General features: G+C 39.6%; 3 protein-coding genes across 7 annotated transcripts in view; 2 read left to right on the plus strand and 1 right to left on the minus strand.

Moving 5' to 3' along the window:
* Nucleotides 1–9,133, plus strand: part of LOC6569884 (aminopeptidase N) — a 39,169-nt gene extending 30,036 nt beyond the window's left edge. Inside the window, exons 3-13 of one of the 2 annotated variants that reach the window (XM_032741488.2) lie at nucleotides 681–864; nucleotides 1,665–1,925; nucleotides 4,580–4,939; nucleotides 5,474–5,626; nucleotides 5,701–6,253; nucleotides 6,340–7,061; nucleotides 7,121–7,244; nucleotides 7,357–7,547; nucleotides 7,604–7,771; nucleotides 7,906–8,049; nucleotides 8,127–8,983. In XM_032741488.2, the coding sequence (XP_032597379.1) occupies nucleotides 681–864; nucleotides 1,665–1,925; nucleotides 4,580–4,939; nucleotides 5,474–5,626; nucleotides 5,701–6,253; nucleotides 6,340–7,061; nucleotides 7,121–7,244; nucleotides 7,357–7,547; nucleotides 7,604–7,771; nucleotides 7,906–8,049; nucleotides 8,127–8,382 (3,116 nt within the window). In that variant the 3' untranslated portion in view covers nucleotides 8,383–8,983. Of the gene's footprint in view, nucleotides 1–680; nucleotides 865–1,664; nucleotides 1,926–4,579; nucleotides 4,940–5,473; nucleotides 5,627–5,700; nucleotides 6,254–6,339; nucleotides 7,062–7,120; nucleotides 7,245–7,356; nucleotides 7,548–7,603; nucleotides 7,772–7,905; nucleotides 8,050–8,126 lie in introns of both variants that reach the window. The other variant, XM_032741487.2, reaches the window with a different exon arrangement.
* Nucleotides 9,134–9,990: 857 nt separating this feature from the next.
* On the plus strand, nucleotides 9,991–11,600 carry LOC6569883. The gene is made up of 5 exons (XM_001995963.3): nucleotides 9,991–10,059; nucleotides 10,118–10,322; nucleotides 10,383–10,504; nucleotides 10,570–10,891; nucleotides 10,965–11,600. Coding segments are annotated over exons 1-5 (1,188 nt in total). The 5' UTR covers nucleotides 9,991–10,058; the 3' UTR covers nucleotides 11,503–11,600.
* LOC6569882 (filamin-A) overlaps nucleotides 11,591–16,680 on the minus strand; it is a 30,967-nt gene continuing 25,877 nt past the window's right edge. For all 4 annotated transcript variants that reach the window (XM_032741566.2, XM_032741565.2, XM_032741568.2 and 1 more), the window contains 4 exons: nucleotides 14,716–14,856; nucleotides 14,477–14,646; nucleotides 12,386–14,417; nucleotides 11,591–12,318 (listed from right to left, as the gene is read on the minus strand). In XM_032741566.2, coding sequence (XP_032597457.1) covers nucleotides 12,134–12,318; nucleotides 12,386–14,417; nucleotides 14,477–14,646; nucleotides 14,716–14,856 — 2,528 coding nt within the window. In that variant the 3' untranslated portion in view covers nucleotides 11,591–12,133. The remainder of the gene's footprint in view (nucleotides 12,319–12,385; nucleotides 14,418–14,476; nucleotides 14,647–14,715; nucleotides 14,857–16,680) is intronic.

Raw genomic sequence — 16,680 nt, forward strand, 5'->3', positions numbered from 1 at the left:
GTTACGGAAATCGCTGAGAAGCTTCTTCAAGATAACAAATAATATTTGATAAGCACATCTTCTAAAAATGTGCTTTATTTTAATTATGAGAGCAACTTGGAGATTAGATTAGCTTGCCTATGTGTGAATCAACTTTTGTGCAGCACTGTCATTTGCTACTTGTTTATGCATAGCCCACTTTCTGGCTCTTTCGTCTTTCTACAAATGTTCCGACTCTAAAATAAATGATCCACGCATTCATTTCCATTCAAGTTTTCGCCATATACCAAATCAGTATTTTTTTTTTCTGCAACGAGTTTAATGATCTTCGGCTAACTCAACACCTAACTAAATGGTTCGATAGCAGTGAATATCCTGCATTTGAAATATTGGCTAAATAATGCGATAAATCATTTTGATGTACGCATTCTGTTCACATTTTGTTTTCTGTACATGAAGTGTATCATTTATTTGATGGAAACTTCTTATAATGCATCGGCATGCAAGGAATGCCATAAACTTCGTTAGGGGGCTAAAGACATTTTGTAGTGCACAGTAAAAGCAACATTTAAACGATTGGACAATACATAAAAACTTTACGATGCACTCGTTAAACTTCTTGGCCCATCAATTGCGGCACTTCGTATTCGTGTCTTTCATGGAACCATTTCTAACAGATCTTATTATTGCTTTTGTTCCAGGCGGTCAGCTAAAGACGAAAAATGGTCAGAAATATGTGTTCAATGGCCCACCATCGGGTGTTTATGTCTCCAGGACGTGTCTTGTCATCTCGGCAGTCATTATGCTGGCAGCACTCATCTCCTCCGTCCTCATCACCTACTTCCTCACCTCACAGAGCCTGCCAATTGTGGACACCAGCCCCAGGTGAGTAAACCCAATTATTCATTTATCTGTTGATATGGTTAAAGCTGTAAGACTGATTTTGGCATTGCAAGAAAGGGGAACAAATTTAAAGTTTAACAATTTAAGTGTTTTGGTTTTTTGGCTATGAAATCAGTATTTTTATTGATGTAGCTTAAGTTGGATAACAGGAAGTGTCTATAGTAAACCTTATTAGTTAGTCATTTTAATTATGAGCTGCTGTAAATAGTTTTGTAGATCACGATGAGATAGGTAAACGGGGCAGTGCAGTGCATTACAAGTGCTATTAAATAACAGGTACAAATTTGTATCTTTTTGAAGCTCTTCAATGATTTAGCTTGTAATAAATTGTGGTCTGATTGTTGTTTAATACTTGTGTTTGTTTCAAGGAGTATATCTAAAGTCTGGTTGCTTCGAAAAGTATCTAGAACAGTTCGTTTTGAAACGATTTGTTTTTTGCTGCCCTATTAAACTGGGCAAATCAAAGCTGTCTGTGAATTTGAGGGTGTGCCTTGGCTTATTAATATTTTTAGTATTCGCATAAGCGTTTTTGTGAAGCCAGCTAATTGGCAGTTGAGTTCGAAATGACCTCATTTACCGACTCGTCTTGAAAGCGAATACGAAAACGAAAGCAATTGGTTTCTTCCTTTTTGACTCTGACGCATTTCGAGGTGCGGAAGGGTCAAAGGAAGCAGCTGTCAGACTGGGTGCGTCCGTTGTATGCAAAAGCAAATATAATTAAGCACTTTGCACTAAAGCCAGAATTCAAACCCTTTCTTTTTTTTTCTTGTTACTTTTTGCAGCGCCGAAGCACACATCAAGGATCATCACGTGGATGCAGCAACGAGTCCTTCACACGCAAATGCAACGAACTTGGCGAGTGCCAAGTTTGATATACCTGACTGGCTGAAGCAGAACCAAGCAACAACATCGTCGCCAGAAATAGCCGTTGTTGTGCCTCCCGTAGGAGATATTCCCGTCATAGAGGAGGCACTGGAGACCAACACCAAGTCAATGGATCGCCCACTGCAGCTATTCGAGGGTTGGCGCCCCCAGAACTACAAGTATGTAAAATGGGAGGCAAGAGATAAGGGGGGGCAGTTCTAACTAAACAGCAGTTGCTCAATTTTGCACATTAGTCTCAATTGAATAATGTGGCTTCTCCTCAAATTGCTTTGCATGCTCGCATTTCAATTGGAAGCCACGCAAAGATTGATAGACGTGTTGGCAGAAATTGCTGACTTGGAGTGGTGATGGCTTGTCTCCACCGTTTCCGTCTCAGTCTATTGCAATTAACGTTGAGACTTCTACGTACAGGCATCAACTTAAGAATGGATTTACATTTTAATAGGCGCTTTTCAATACTAAATTGATATTAGGGCGTGTTACAAGCAGATGTCAAAATGACACGTTACAAAATTAAATACACCGGTTATGTATATTTTATATTTTTTCCAATTCATTAATCGCTTTGAAATGAATACTGTCTAGAAACGACTATAGTTAGTAATTGAAATGCAAGAGCTGTCTCAGGTCAGTCGTTTGATGTGCAACGTATTTTACACTCTTACTTATTTTACACACTTTGGTCGACTTGATCAAATGGGAATACTCTACTAATACTAAGCTGGGGCTTGCTTGAGAAATTATTTGTAGCTTCCAAAATATATATACAATTGTAACCATTTAATTGCACTCAATTATTATTTAATTTTTCCTCTACTTTACTTCGGTAATAAACGAGCTGAGTTTCCTCGTTCAATTCCTATCATGTGCCGGAATGCAATTATTTTCTCTGCAGACAGTCCATTTAAATCACGTGCTGGCACACAAAAAATTCAATATATATTAGTTCGTCTTGTCACTGCAAAAGTTATGCAGAAAGTAGTATGAGGCATTCTAGAACCCTTGACCCCATGTCGTGCTCTCGATTGTGCATGTCCTAGCATGTCCTTATTGACGTCATGCCAAAGATCCTTGTCGGACGTGTATTTGTTTATGCTTCAAATGTGATGCACAGTTGCCCAAGTAGGTCAAGGATTGCGAGATTGAAAAGAGTTCGCTTCAGCTGAGTAGTCGCCACTTTGGCTAAATACACATCAACATATCCAAACAGATGTCAGCTAATGCAGACGTAACAACGTGTTTAACAAGTGAACGCAGCAGGAGCTGACCAAATATGCGACTCAGAACGTTGGCCAAACTTGTCGGCTAGTTAAATCCAACTGAATGACACTTAAGAGACGCGGAACTGCGGCAAAAGATCTAAAGACTAACTTTTGCACAGCACGCATGCCAACTGTCAGCACGCTAAATGCATACACTCAGAGAAAACTATTTAGTAATACCGTTCTAGTTCATTTTATCTATGAAAATCTGGCTTAGAGAATGAAATTCTAATTTCAAACATGATTTTATTTTAACCAGTAAAAGTTAATACAAATTTTCTAGTTATAAAAAAGGTTCCTAAAACAAGCACAGATATTTCTTAAATTTAAATCTGGATTACTTTAAGTTAGATATTTAATTAATATTTAAAATACTCAATACTTAGAAAAGGGATTATCTTCTTAACTGCTTCTCAGTTAAAAAATTCTTATATTAAGTGCTTTGTATTTGATTCTAAAAATATTATTCTTATAAATGTAACCAGAATAATTTAAACTCGTTTCGAAATATTTACTTAATAACAAAGTAGTTAGCACTTTAAGAATAGAAAGTTAAAAATATTCCTGAACTAAGAACAGAGCTTTTTGCTCTGAGTGTAGATACGACAAGAGATGCGATGAGAGATGATGCTCAGTAGCTGCCGCATGCATTAATATAATTGACACAGAAAACGCGAAGAAGGCGCTCAATTTGCGGCTGGCACGCAGCTGGAGCACATGGTCCAATGAATGGCAATGGAGTTGGCTATCGATGGTATTGGTATCGATGTTAACTGATTTTGCAGCTGTGTGCTGATCAAAGCACAACAACTGTCTGTCCACGGCAAATTGCGTTGAACACGCTTCCTGGTTGGCCCCTTGGGCTGCAAACACATTGTAAACCAATCGCTGCAATTAAAAGCAGCCACAAGGCGCAACAGATAGCACCACATTGCAGCATTGCAGCATTGCACCACAACGCAATGCATCTGCCGACTAGTTATTTGCCAGTGGCATTCTTGGCATATACGTATATGTGCCCAGGAGAATTAATCTTCAATCTTATACCCTACCTACTCACTGCATGCAATTCAACTTTGTCAGGCTGTTTATCAGATACATTTTTGTTTTAATTTATCTGTAATATCTTGTCGAAATGATTAGCACCATTCAAGTAATCTTTATTCTATGCGAATTATCATATCAGTTTCATGACTCCCCCTCTCCCTCTCTCTCTTTATTTATTTTTAAACAAGAGTTATTAGACCTACTTTAACCTTAGTTGCGCTTAGTAGCGCATTTAATTCTCGATACTTTCCGCGTTTCTGATTTGTTTGTTTTTCTCGCATTTTATGGCTGGCTATTTTGCCATTTCATTTGGCCAATTCACCAGACCTTTCTGCCTTTCTGCAGCGTCATTATTTTCAATTGTTTGACCCGCCGCTGCACTTTAATCACATGAGTGCATTGATTGATTGGCACTTTGGCAGTCATTGGAGCTAAAACTAACACCTGCACTTAAATAGCTGGCCAATCACTTATCGGAACTTCCGTTCTCTCTTTTGTTGCAGGATTGTCATTGAGCCAAATGTCGATTCGTCTAGCAGCAATGGCAGCGTGTCGATTGAAATCGAACGTGACCCCAAGGTCAACAGCTGGGAGCCAATCGTCCTGGATGTCCACAATGTCAGCATTGCGAATGTGCGTGTCATTCGATCACCAATTGTGAATGGCAGCGACGAAGTCGAACTGGACTTTGACAGCGACTATGGCGACAATAATGATACATTCATCGTCACACTGGCCAAGTCTCTGGCGACGGAATCGAATCTGCGTGTCCTGCTCAGCATGGATTTTGTCAGTCAGGTTACGGACACACTGCAGGGCATCTACAAGACGAGCTACACAAATCCGAATACCAATCAGTTGGAGTAAGTATTTCGAATAAATAAAATATGTAAATAAGGGTGTAATTGTATTCAATTGGAAAATGTTTAAATATTTCATCAAATTGAACACATGTTTAATAATAACCTTTGAATAAATTTTCATTAATATTCAATAAAATACGGTTCTTAATTAACCCTCTGTCTGTCTGTCTTATTAAGCTACGAGAATGTCAGATCTTGTATAATTATACTATCCACAGTAAGCTCTTAAAACATTTGAAAATATGCGAACCAAGTTTGCTTAACTCTTTAAATACAAAATAAATTCAACAGATGTAATTTGAGAGATCCAAGGAGATTATAGAAATTGATAATGAGAATGTATCTCAATATTGGTTACATGTTGCATATCTCTGGCGCCGTTTACCACAAATATATTACATAAATTAAAATCTTAAATAAAGCACAACAGAACTTTTTGATTGTAGAATATACAGTGTATTCATCAGTCGGCCACACTCGACTGAAGCACTTTAATGACTACATTACTCATGATAAATGTCTTTTTCATTATAGATGGGTAATCAGCACTCAGTTCTCGCCCATCGATGCACGTCGTGCTTTTCCCTGCTTCGATCGTCCCGATATGAAAGCCAACTTTACCGTAAGCATTATTCGCAATATCAAGCACAAAATGTGCCTGTCCAATATGCCAAGAATACGCAGCAGGTGAGCAGCTAACAAATAAAAAAAAACATGTTTAAAACATTAAACTTAACCTCTGATCAATATTCATTTTGCAGCTCCCATCGCACTGGCTACATTCGCGATGATTTTAAGACCACGCCCAAAATGCCCACGTACCTTTTAGCGTTCATTGTCTCGAACATGGTTGACTCTCTGTATGGGAATCTGGATGGTGGACTTATGCCACGCGTGGAGATCTGGACACGACCAACGTTTGTCGAAATGACCAACTATGCCTATAAAATGGTGCGCCAGTTTTTACCCTACTATGAGGAATACTTTGGCATCAAGAATCAGCTGCCCAAGATTGATCTCGTTTCGGTGCCAGACTTTGGCTTCGGTGCCATGGAGAATTGGGGTCTGATTACCTTCCGCGACTCGGCACTGCTGGTGCCAGAGGATCTTGAGCTGGCTTCGTCATCGGAGCATATGCAATATGTGGCACAGATCATAGCCCATGAGTTGGCACATCAATGGTTTGGCAATCTGGTCACTCCCAAGTGGTGGGATGATCTCTGGCTAAAGGAGGGCTTTGCCTGCTACATGAGCTACAAGGCGCTAAATCAATTGTATCCCGAATTTCAGATCATGGACACCTTTACAATGCTGGTAAGTCAGACACAATCTTAAAAAATGGCAGAATTTTATTGAACATTTGATGGAAAACTAATTTTCAAATATTATTTATATTCCAGGAATTCAAGGAATCGATGCAACATGATGCTACCAATACCTCGCATGCGATCTCTTTCGATGTGAAGACGAGCAGCGATGTGCGTCGCATCTTCGATCCCATTAGCTACTCCAAGGGCACGATCCTGCTGCGCATGCTCAACTCCATTGTGGGTGACGAGGCATTCCGTGCGGCAACGCAGGATCTGCTGAAGAGCTTCGCGTACGAGAACATTGATCGCGATGATCTCTGGGCCTACCTCACACGTCATGGACACGAGAAGGGCACTCTGCCCAAGGACATGAATGTCAAACAGATTATGGACTCGTGGATAATACAACCCGGCTACCCGCTGGTTCATGTGGAGCGCAATGGAGCCGACCTGGTGCTGCGGCAGGAGCGTTATCTGCTGCCCTCTCGCAATCCGCTGGATCACAGTCGTTGGTTCATTCCCATCACCTACGAAACGGATGAGTTGCACAAGGGCGATAATATACCCACACACTGGATGACCCAGGATCAGGAGCAGATTGTGATCAACGATGCATTTACCAAAATGAACAACAGCGACAACGTTCTCTATTTAAATCTGAACAGACAGAGCTATTATCGCGTCAACTATGACATGACTTCCTGGCTGGCACTGAAGAAGAACTTTAGCAATCTACCAACAATTACACGAGCCCAACTCTTGGATGATGCACTGCATCTGGCGCAGGCAGAGTACCTCTCCTATGACATACCGTATGTTCCAATCATAATTGTAACCTTTCGCATTGATCTACAATCATTGTTATTTCCAGTTTGACATTCTTGATGGAGCTTTTCACAGCCATGGATGATGAGCTGCTGTGGAGCGCAGCCAAGCCGGGCCTCAACTATCTCATCTATAATCTGAAACGAGAACCAGCCTATGAGACATTCAGGGTAAGTCTTAATCTCTCGCCTCTGCGAACTTTCCCAAATTAAACTTGTCAACAACAAAAAAAAAACATATAAATATTTTATATGTAAATTATGAAAATCTGTTTTCCTTTAGGCCTTCATGAAGTTTATTGTGAGACCCGCATTCGATCGTTATGGTCTCCATGAGCCCGACAATGAATCACATATGCAGTTGAAGCATCGCGCCTTGGTAGCCAATTTCGCCTGCAAATTCAACTATGATCGCTGCACTCAGGTGGCCCAAACGAGGTTCCGCGAATGGATGCGTGATCCCAAAAGGAATCCGTGAGTAAATTGGTCATTGTTATTGGTAATCAATCTAAATGAATTTTCTCTTGCAGTATCAAGCCCAATCTGAAATCTGTCATTTATTGCACGGCGCTGGCGGAGGGCTCCTATCAGGAATGGTATTTCGCCTACAAGCAATACAAGAGGTCAAACAGTGCCTCCGAAAAGGAGGAGATACTCACCTCACTGGGCTGCACCACAAAGCCATGGCTGCTGTCCAAGTAGGTTTATTATTGATATACATACAAATAGCATACTTAGTCTAATTGTTGTCTGACTTATGAATGTGAAAAGAATTGTAATTCGAATTTTAGGCAAAGTTGTTCGTATATTAAATACTTTTCTGCTCTTACAGATACCTGAATTTGACACTTAACTCCACATCGGGCATTTTGAAGCAGGATGGTGCCTTGGCCTTCAGAGCTGTTGCATCAAATGCAATTGGACATGAGATGGCATTTGATTTTCTGCAGACGAACATTAAAGAAATTGCTGACTAGTGAGTAACTTGGATCAAAATTTCAGTTCACACTCCTTATTTATAAATTTATTGAATTTTTTTTTTGTTTTTTACAGCTATGGCGATGGCTTCTCCACCATATCGGAGATGATTAAATCGCTGACCATCTATATGAACAAGGAGTACCATAAACAGCAGCTGCAGGCATTGGCCGCCAACTGTCGCAAACTGGGCCTAAAGGCCGTCGAAATAGCCATTGGCATGGCGATGGAGCAGGTCAACGATAATATCTATTGGCGCACTCACTCCTATGATAAGCTCAAAGGGTTCCTCGAGGGCATTGTCAGCGAGTTCGAAATTAATATCTTCTAAGCAACATTCAATTAGTTCTGAAGCTTTTCAACCAAAAAAAAAAGAATAAGAAGAAAGAAAAAAACTCGACTTTATAATTATTCAACAGCCTCAATATTTAATTTTATTTGCGAAAAGTGATATAAACGTGTAAGTTAGCCAACTTAGTTAAGATACAAAGAGAAATCAAACATCTTTATACTTTTGGCTTCGATTGCTTCATGTATTGTAATTTATTATTTGAGTTTTTTTTTCGTAACGTTCCTATGTTTCAAATAGTAGATGGCTAAAAACTAAAGAGTATCCTTATCACACCTTGTTAAGAACATTGGTTATTTAGTCACTCCTCCTAATGCTGCTTGGGTAAAATCATCAATTTGTCAAATACACTAAAATAAAAACACTCGGAACTTAACTACTAAGCCATTTTAGCACTAAGTAAACCAAACAAAGAAGAAAAAAATCATATTTTAAAACTTGTATTAAACAAACTTGAGAACTTGTGCACAGATTTAAGTTTATTTTTGCTACTGGAGAAACGAGTGTCCTTAATGCATGGTTTAAAGATTTTGCACAAGCAAACATACCTAAATATAACTTATTTATATATTTTGTATAATGAATAACACATAAATATATATTCGCTTAGTGCACAACCTTGTAAATAAGTTTTAATGCATATTAATATTATAAATATATAAATAAAATATGTAATTACGTACATTTTAATTAAAGTTATCTTTTTTAATTTCCCCAACTCAACAAGAAAAAATGACTATTAATATCAGCGCGATTCTATTCCAAAAACGTCTACAAACTACTCGTTTTGTTTTGAAATTTAATAATTGACGGAGCTGACTTCCTGTTCCATAGCACAACCATCTAACAGAAAGTTACTCTAGACTGGTCATATCGTTGCAGTTGCTGACGATTCCTTGAATATTTCGAGAAAACAAGAATTTTGTGCTTTTAACTCTTATTCGTTCAGCATGCAGTGAAATGTTAACAATTGTTTGGATTCTTATTATTATTAAATGAATATCGATAAGTTGGATCCTTGCAATTTTGGACCAATATGTTCTTCAGAAATCTGGATATGGGTGCCCCTAAAATTATGCCGCATTTTTTAATTTGATGTCAACGTAGCCAATGCAGCAACCTAATTTGTGACACTGGTGCGTGCAAATGCTATCTACCCTATACAACAACCTGCCCAGAAAACGAGAAAAGAAAAAAAACAGTATTTAAAAGCAGTTTTTACAAATTCGAGTAACTGATGTGTATTGCGTTCGCCTATAGTTTATATAAGGTGCACCTAATTTTGCGTAGATACCAATAGAAAACTTTTAACATCATATGCGAAGTAAAAATACTGGAAATTGAATGAAAAAAATAATATCTTTACGATTTCAAATTCATTTTAATATTGACAGTGTGGCAGCGCTGTAAACAGCTGTTTGCACTATATCTCATGGTACATAAAAAGGGCATTACACTTAATAAATTGGCTTGTGACGCCATTACTGCTATGTCAACGCCATGCTATGATTTCATGTATTTGTGACGTAATCACATAACGACGCTTCGCTTGTGGCGCACCTTGAGAATATGTAACACATTGTTTGAAATGAATATTCGGCGTGCACTGTAAATGTCGGTGATAAACAAAATTGAATAACTATCAAACAGTATTTGAAAGTAAGTATATTTGTGGGAATTTCTATATGAATGATGTATAAATGCGGTATATCTGTAGTGAGTGCCAATCGAAAGGACTGGACACCAGCGGAGGACGCAACCTTTCTACGCATCTGGTACAGCAATCTGGTTGCGCTACGCGAAGGTATAACACGAAAAGATTTCCACAAGGACTTGGTGGCTGATTTCATAGATCAAGGAATCGATGTGGCATCCTCAAAAATCCAGCGAAAAATGCAGACGTTCAAGCGAAGATATTATAAGTAATATTTGTACTTGCTGATCCCTTTTCAGACTTAATATAATGGCAAACTCCATTTCAGTGTTAAAGACAACAAAAAAGCGCAAAGTGAGTGGATACATTTTGACCGAATGGTCACAATTATGAAATATGAAGAAGCGGTAAATAAAACTAGCTCTGAATCACAGCTGGAAGATAACTCAAGTAAGTGATTCTTCAGTATACTTTTTGATTTTCTAGTTAACTCTTAGCTTTACTTACTGTTAAAGAATCATCACAAACTGAGGACGACATTAGAGCAACATCATCAGACGGAGCACTTCCAAAGAAATCGCAACGTCTACGCAACAGAAAAGAGACTAATAAAACCATATCGAATATGATTAAAAAATTAAAACAAAGACGCACATGGAGTCAACAAGATGAAGACATTTTCATTGATATATGGCAAACTAACATTCAAAATTTTCGAAGCCAAGAAAAAAAGCGCGAAGCTTATGAAAAAATGGAGTCAGAACTGCGTAGTCGAGGAATTGAAATCACCATCCCAAATATCAAAGCGAAAATTGATACGTTTGCTCGCAAATTTCGGTAAGATCATAAATTATTATAATATACTTCAAACCACAACATTAAACTGTTCAATTTTCCTATATATATTCAGAAATGTGGATTCGGATACCACATGGATTAACTATGCTAAGGTTGGTGAACTTCTGGGTATTTTGGAGGCATCTGATCAGCTTTCGGAAAGCCGTGATGATATCAATGACAAAATACAAAATCAAACTAATTCAACAAGAATCTACCCAGAAACATACCTAAAAATTGAATTGAATGATGAAGGACAACCGCCAACGAAAAAAAGAATTATTATAAAAGCTGATGATACATTGGAAAAAACTAAAGATGTACACAATGAAATTAATCCAATAGATGCTTCATTAGATGTAATCGAATTAAGTGACCCAGAAGATTTCGAATTTGAGATGCTGCAAGATGACTCAATGGAGGTGTCAAGTATTCGAAATTCCGATCGGAGTACCGGCAAAATTCAGCTATCTGATCAGTTTGGACAGTTTGTTGTTAAAGAGCTAAACTTGTTGAATGACGATCTGTTAATAGAGGCAAAACGAAGAATTTACAATATCATATGTAGAATGCATATGAAGCAACTAAGGCATGGTCATAAAGCGAGCTGAATTAATTTGGTAACTTAATAATTTGATGTAAGTTTTCAAGTATTTCGTTTGCTGTGTATACTTATAGCTATTAATAAATGTCCATGAGTTATTTTTAATTTGTTTATTTGAGTTTACGTAAATTACATCGCGATAGTGATAATAAAAAACATAATACGTTATAATCATATTAATCATCTTCATAAGTGTTGGGCTTAAGTATTAAATAATTGTTTAAGAGATTTATTCGCATTTTTCTTTTAACATTGTGTGTAATTTATATTTATCAACTCATTTGAATCTCGATCTTGATTATGAAAATTAATTGAATGCATTTAATTAAATTTTGTTTAGTTTACGTATTCACAAAGAAAAAAAACCAAATCAATTAATATGTGAAAATGGCGCGTAAACTGTTTCTTTTTTAAGTCGAAAACACATTTCATTTCTTTTGTTTTATGTACAAATAACAAAAAATAAAATAATCACTTAACATAATAATGATAGGCAAATAATTAAAATTAAAAACAAAGACAATCATGAAGAAAACACACAGAATAAACGTTGGCTCATGGAACAGACGTGGACATTCGGGGATGGGTCTGTGTATAGTATCTATGTATGCATAAATATGATTGGTTTTGGCATTAGCCTAGACATCGATCTGGAATGGGGATCCGGGTATATGGTCATCGCCCCATTTGATAAGAAGCACATACTGGCCGCGATCACGCACCAGATACTGCACATTGTAATTGTTGTGGCCAGCATGCTTGACATGGAACTCCTCGCAGGGTCCCTTCGGGCCGTACATGCCCACATACAGGATATTGTTGCCTAGAAGAGAGGGTTGGTTTCAATTCAGATTGTGGCTCTCCATCTAATAATTATAATCATTACTCACCTGCATCTGTGGCACAGACGCTGAACTGATTCTGCTTGCCAACGTAGGCCTTCTTCAGGCCCATACCCTTAGACACAACCTTGCTGGCATCGGACTTGAAGTTGGGCAAGTGGACGCCAGTGCTTTTGCCACCCTTGGCAATCTTCTGCACTGTCTCCACAATGACTGTGGATGTTTCCTGGGCGCCCTCATCGGCCAGTTTGTCGCCGGTGGCATGCACCTTGAACGGTGAACCCACAATGTGCATATTGTTGTATTTAACCGTGATGTAATGCTCTCCGGGCAGCAGTGGTGTGTATCGCACCTTGTAGCCCTCTTCCACCTCTGTGCAATCCATGGCGACCTTGGAGGGCCCATCGATGGAAACGGCCAATGTGCCAACGCCCGCATTACAGGTGTTGATTATGAAATCGGCCTTGTGGCCAGTCTTGATATCATCCAAGCCATTGCCGGTGGCATGCACTGCCGCTGGATCGGCAACATCCTTGCCAACCTTGATTCTGAAGGGTGAGTCGGGTATGTGGACACCATTGAACTTGACGTGAATCGCGTGAATTCCATTCTCACGTGGATAGAAACGCACCGAGCTCATCTCGCCATCGATGGCCTGGATGAAACAATCGTCATCGGTGCCGGAGGGTGCCACAATCTTGGCATCCAGCTCACCCTTGGCGCCATTCTTGCGCACCATGAACTGATAGGGCGCATCGGCCTGAATGTTGCCCTGTGGGAACTGCTGCACCTCCAGCTTGTGAGCATCGCCCGCATCCGGCGATATGTACACCTTGAACGGTGAGTCGGGAATATGGCGGTCGTTGAACTTCAAACCGACACGATATTCTCCAGGCTCTGTCACCTTGTAGGACACATCGCAGCTGCCGTCCTTGCGATCCTTGAACTCAATGTCCGCCTTGCTGGGACCCTCCACCGAAATGGCCAACGAACCGCCGCCAGCCTCGCGTGTCCACACATTGAACTCGGCCGGCTCGCCGACAACGCCACGCTCCAGACCAGAACCGCCAGCCTTAACCAGATGGCTGCCCGAATCACGCAGTGGACCCACTGTGAACTGGAACGGCGAGCCGGGTATGTGCATCTCGGAGTAGCGCACCGAAACGGTGTGAACGCCCAGCTCCTTGGGCACAAAGTGCACCGAATACAAACCATCCTCAATTTCCTGAATCTCGGCATCCTCAGTGACATTGCTGGGCGAGGTGACACAGGCGGCCAGATCAAAGGACGTGATGCCGGGCATCTTGAAGGTCAGCTTGCACTGGCTGCCAATTTCGGTGATGGGCACCGCGTCGCGTTCCCGCTGAATCTTCTCGCGTTTGCGATTGCTGCCCTCGCCGGCCACCTTGACGGTGAAGGGTGAACCCTCCACATGATGATCGGCAAACTTGAGGTTGACAATGTAGTAGCCCGGTTCGGTGGGCTTGTAGGAGATATTGAGTGTGCCATCATCCTTATCGGTGCACTGAATCTCCGCCTTGCTGGGCCCCTCAATCGACACAGACAGACCACCGAAGCCGGCGTTGCGGGTATCCACCGAGAAGATATTATCGCTGTGCGTCTGACCCTCCTTGAGCCCTTTGCCGCTAACCTTGACCTTCTTGGCATCGCCGACTTCGCGTTCACAGACCGTCACCTTAAAGGGTGAGTTGTTGATGTGCTTGCCCATCCGCTTCACGGACACCATATGCTCGCCGATCTCACGGGGCGTAAAGGAAATGCCAATGTTGCCCGTAGGCATGCGCTTCAGGAAGCACGGCTCCTCCAAGCCACTGGGCGCTTGAATGGAGGCGTTCAGTGCACGCAGATCATCATCGGTAATATCACCGGGCATCGTCACCTCCGAGCAGGAACCGACGGAAATCTGATTACGTTTGCGTCCCTCACCGGTGATCTTGGCAAAATAGGGTGAGCCCTTGATGTGCTTATCACCGAAACGCACTGACACCTGATATTCACCGGGAGCAGTGGGCAGATATTGCACCGAAACAGTGCCGTCTTTGTTATCATGATACTTGATCTGTTAAATAAAGAAAATAACTACAGAACTGAAGTTGGCCAATTGCAAAATTGACTTACGTCTGCCTTGCTGGGACCCTCAACAGCCATGGTCAAGCCACCGGCGCTGGCGCCCTTGGTTGAGATGGTGAAATTGGCGGGTTCGCCAGTGACGCCGTGCGTCAGACCAGGTCCATAGGCGGTCACATAGCCGGATGTTATGGAATCCACATGGAATTTGAATGGAGAGCCTGCAAAGCCCGTGCAAATAATGGATAAGTATACAAATGTATATGGATGAATTCCACGTTAATATTTACCTTGGACAGGTTCGCCATTGTATTTAACAACCAACTCGTGGGAGCCCTCCTCGCGTGGATCATACTTCACGGAGACGGTACCATCACGGTTATCCTGAATAATGGGTTTATCTACCTTACCACTCGGCATTCTGACTTCAGCTGTAACGAAAATAGCAAATCGCGTGACGCATCAGTTGTTGTGTCTTAGCACTCAACATAACCTAATAATAAAATAGTCCAGAGCATGAAGGGTGAGTGAAGTGACCAAAAATGATCACATCAATATTAGAAATTTGGAATATTGAAATCAAAACCATAGATTTTTGTGTGGGTGGTCGTCATAAATTTTCAAAAATTTCTTCATCAATATATTGCAGTGGAATCATAATTTTAGTTTTAATGTTCGAATTTGCGTGACAATTATTATTAAACGAATCTATTTTCGTATGCCAAGAATAAAATGTGTTTTTTGAAACTTGTGTGATCTTATGACAGGCACAGTTAATTAATGGCACCAAATGTTTTCGTCCGTTATTTTTGCACTCGGAACGGATATTTTGCAAAATTTAATTTAATTGAATTTAATTTAATTTATTACAAAAAAGGACAACAATATTTCAATGTTGTCATTAGTATTCACATACTATTTGGTCCCACAATATATATTGGGTTGTATATCCTTGTTGGATAATCCTTGCACTCCAATTGGGAAACAACGCTCAAAATTCACTTCTCAACACAACGAATGATCAGCACAAACTGAGTCCGCAGTAATCTTTCGACTTTCTAAAGAAATTTCGCTCAACGCCTACAATTAGTTTTATACTTTTCCACGTTGTCAAAAAAAAAAAAACAAAAAAAAATGCTGTCCCGGATGTTTTTTAAAGGTCAAATATAGGACAGAATTTATTTATATTTTCTGGGCACTTATGTACAAGAGACATGTATATACATATATACACAAAGTAAACTCATGATTTTTATTTTTAAGGTGCAGCTTCAGCGAGCTGGAGATATTTTTTATTGGATAAATATTGACACGTGCCTATATGTATGGAAAATTCGATATTTTTAGTTTTCGGGAATCCTATTTATAAAGAAATGAAGCAGCATATATAATAAATATATATAAATATATAAGTAAAGTTCACAAAAATATTCGAAATAAACAAAGTGTATATAGACACGAGGGGATAATTAATTTTAAGTGCCAAAAAGACCCAAATGTTGTTGATAGAACTACCTGCATGGAATTTAGTTAAATTGAGATTTTCACTCGAATCGAAATGATTCACAAGCGACTCTCAAATTGTTTACAAAAAATTGTGAGTGCTTTTATTCATATATCATATTTAATAGATGATAAATTAAATAAACAAGCGCGATGCTTTTAGTTCAGCTGTCGTCACCGCATTAACACAAGATTTAACTAAAAAATATTTAAAGTTGTTTCAATCGAGAAGACGTCATAAATTTCTGCAGATTCAACATTTAAATATGCGTAACATTTATATTTGTCGGGCAAATAATTTGCTTTGTTTTGATATGGGCGGAAAAGAAAAACAAAATAAAAAATAAATAAATAAAAGACAATTCACAAATGTTTCGCTTATCTAAAGACAAAAACTCAATTGGTAAACAAACATAAATTAGAAGAAAAACATGACGCGTGCCCCGACCAAAGATTAGCAAAAATATTTAAAATAAACAGACGGAAGTGGAAGAAAAAGATATTGTGGAAAATGTCTGGCGTTAGTGCCAAGTGGAATGCCTGTCGGGAAACAATTGAAAAATTTATTGGCTCACGTTTGCCGCATGCTGTGGAGGAACAAGCAAAGTGGTGTTCATTAAAGTTTTAATGTGTCATAAGTGGCAAAATAAAGCATAAGCAATGCATTCCAATTAAAATTCCCAAATAAACTATATGTACACCCACCCTCAGGCTGTGCGCTTTCAGCTGTTCGGTTTCATAAAGGAAATGAC

This window comes from Drosophila grimshawi, unplaced genomic scaffold, assembly GCF_018153295.1.
Source record: "Drosophila grimshawi isolate 15287-2541.00 unplaced genomic scaffold, ASM1815329v1 contig_311, whole genome shotgun sequence".
Lineage (NCBI taxonomy): Eukaryota > Metazoa > Arthropoda > Insecta > Diptera > Drosophilidae > Drosophila > Drosophila grimshawi.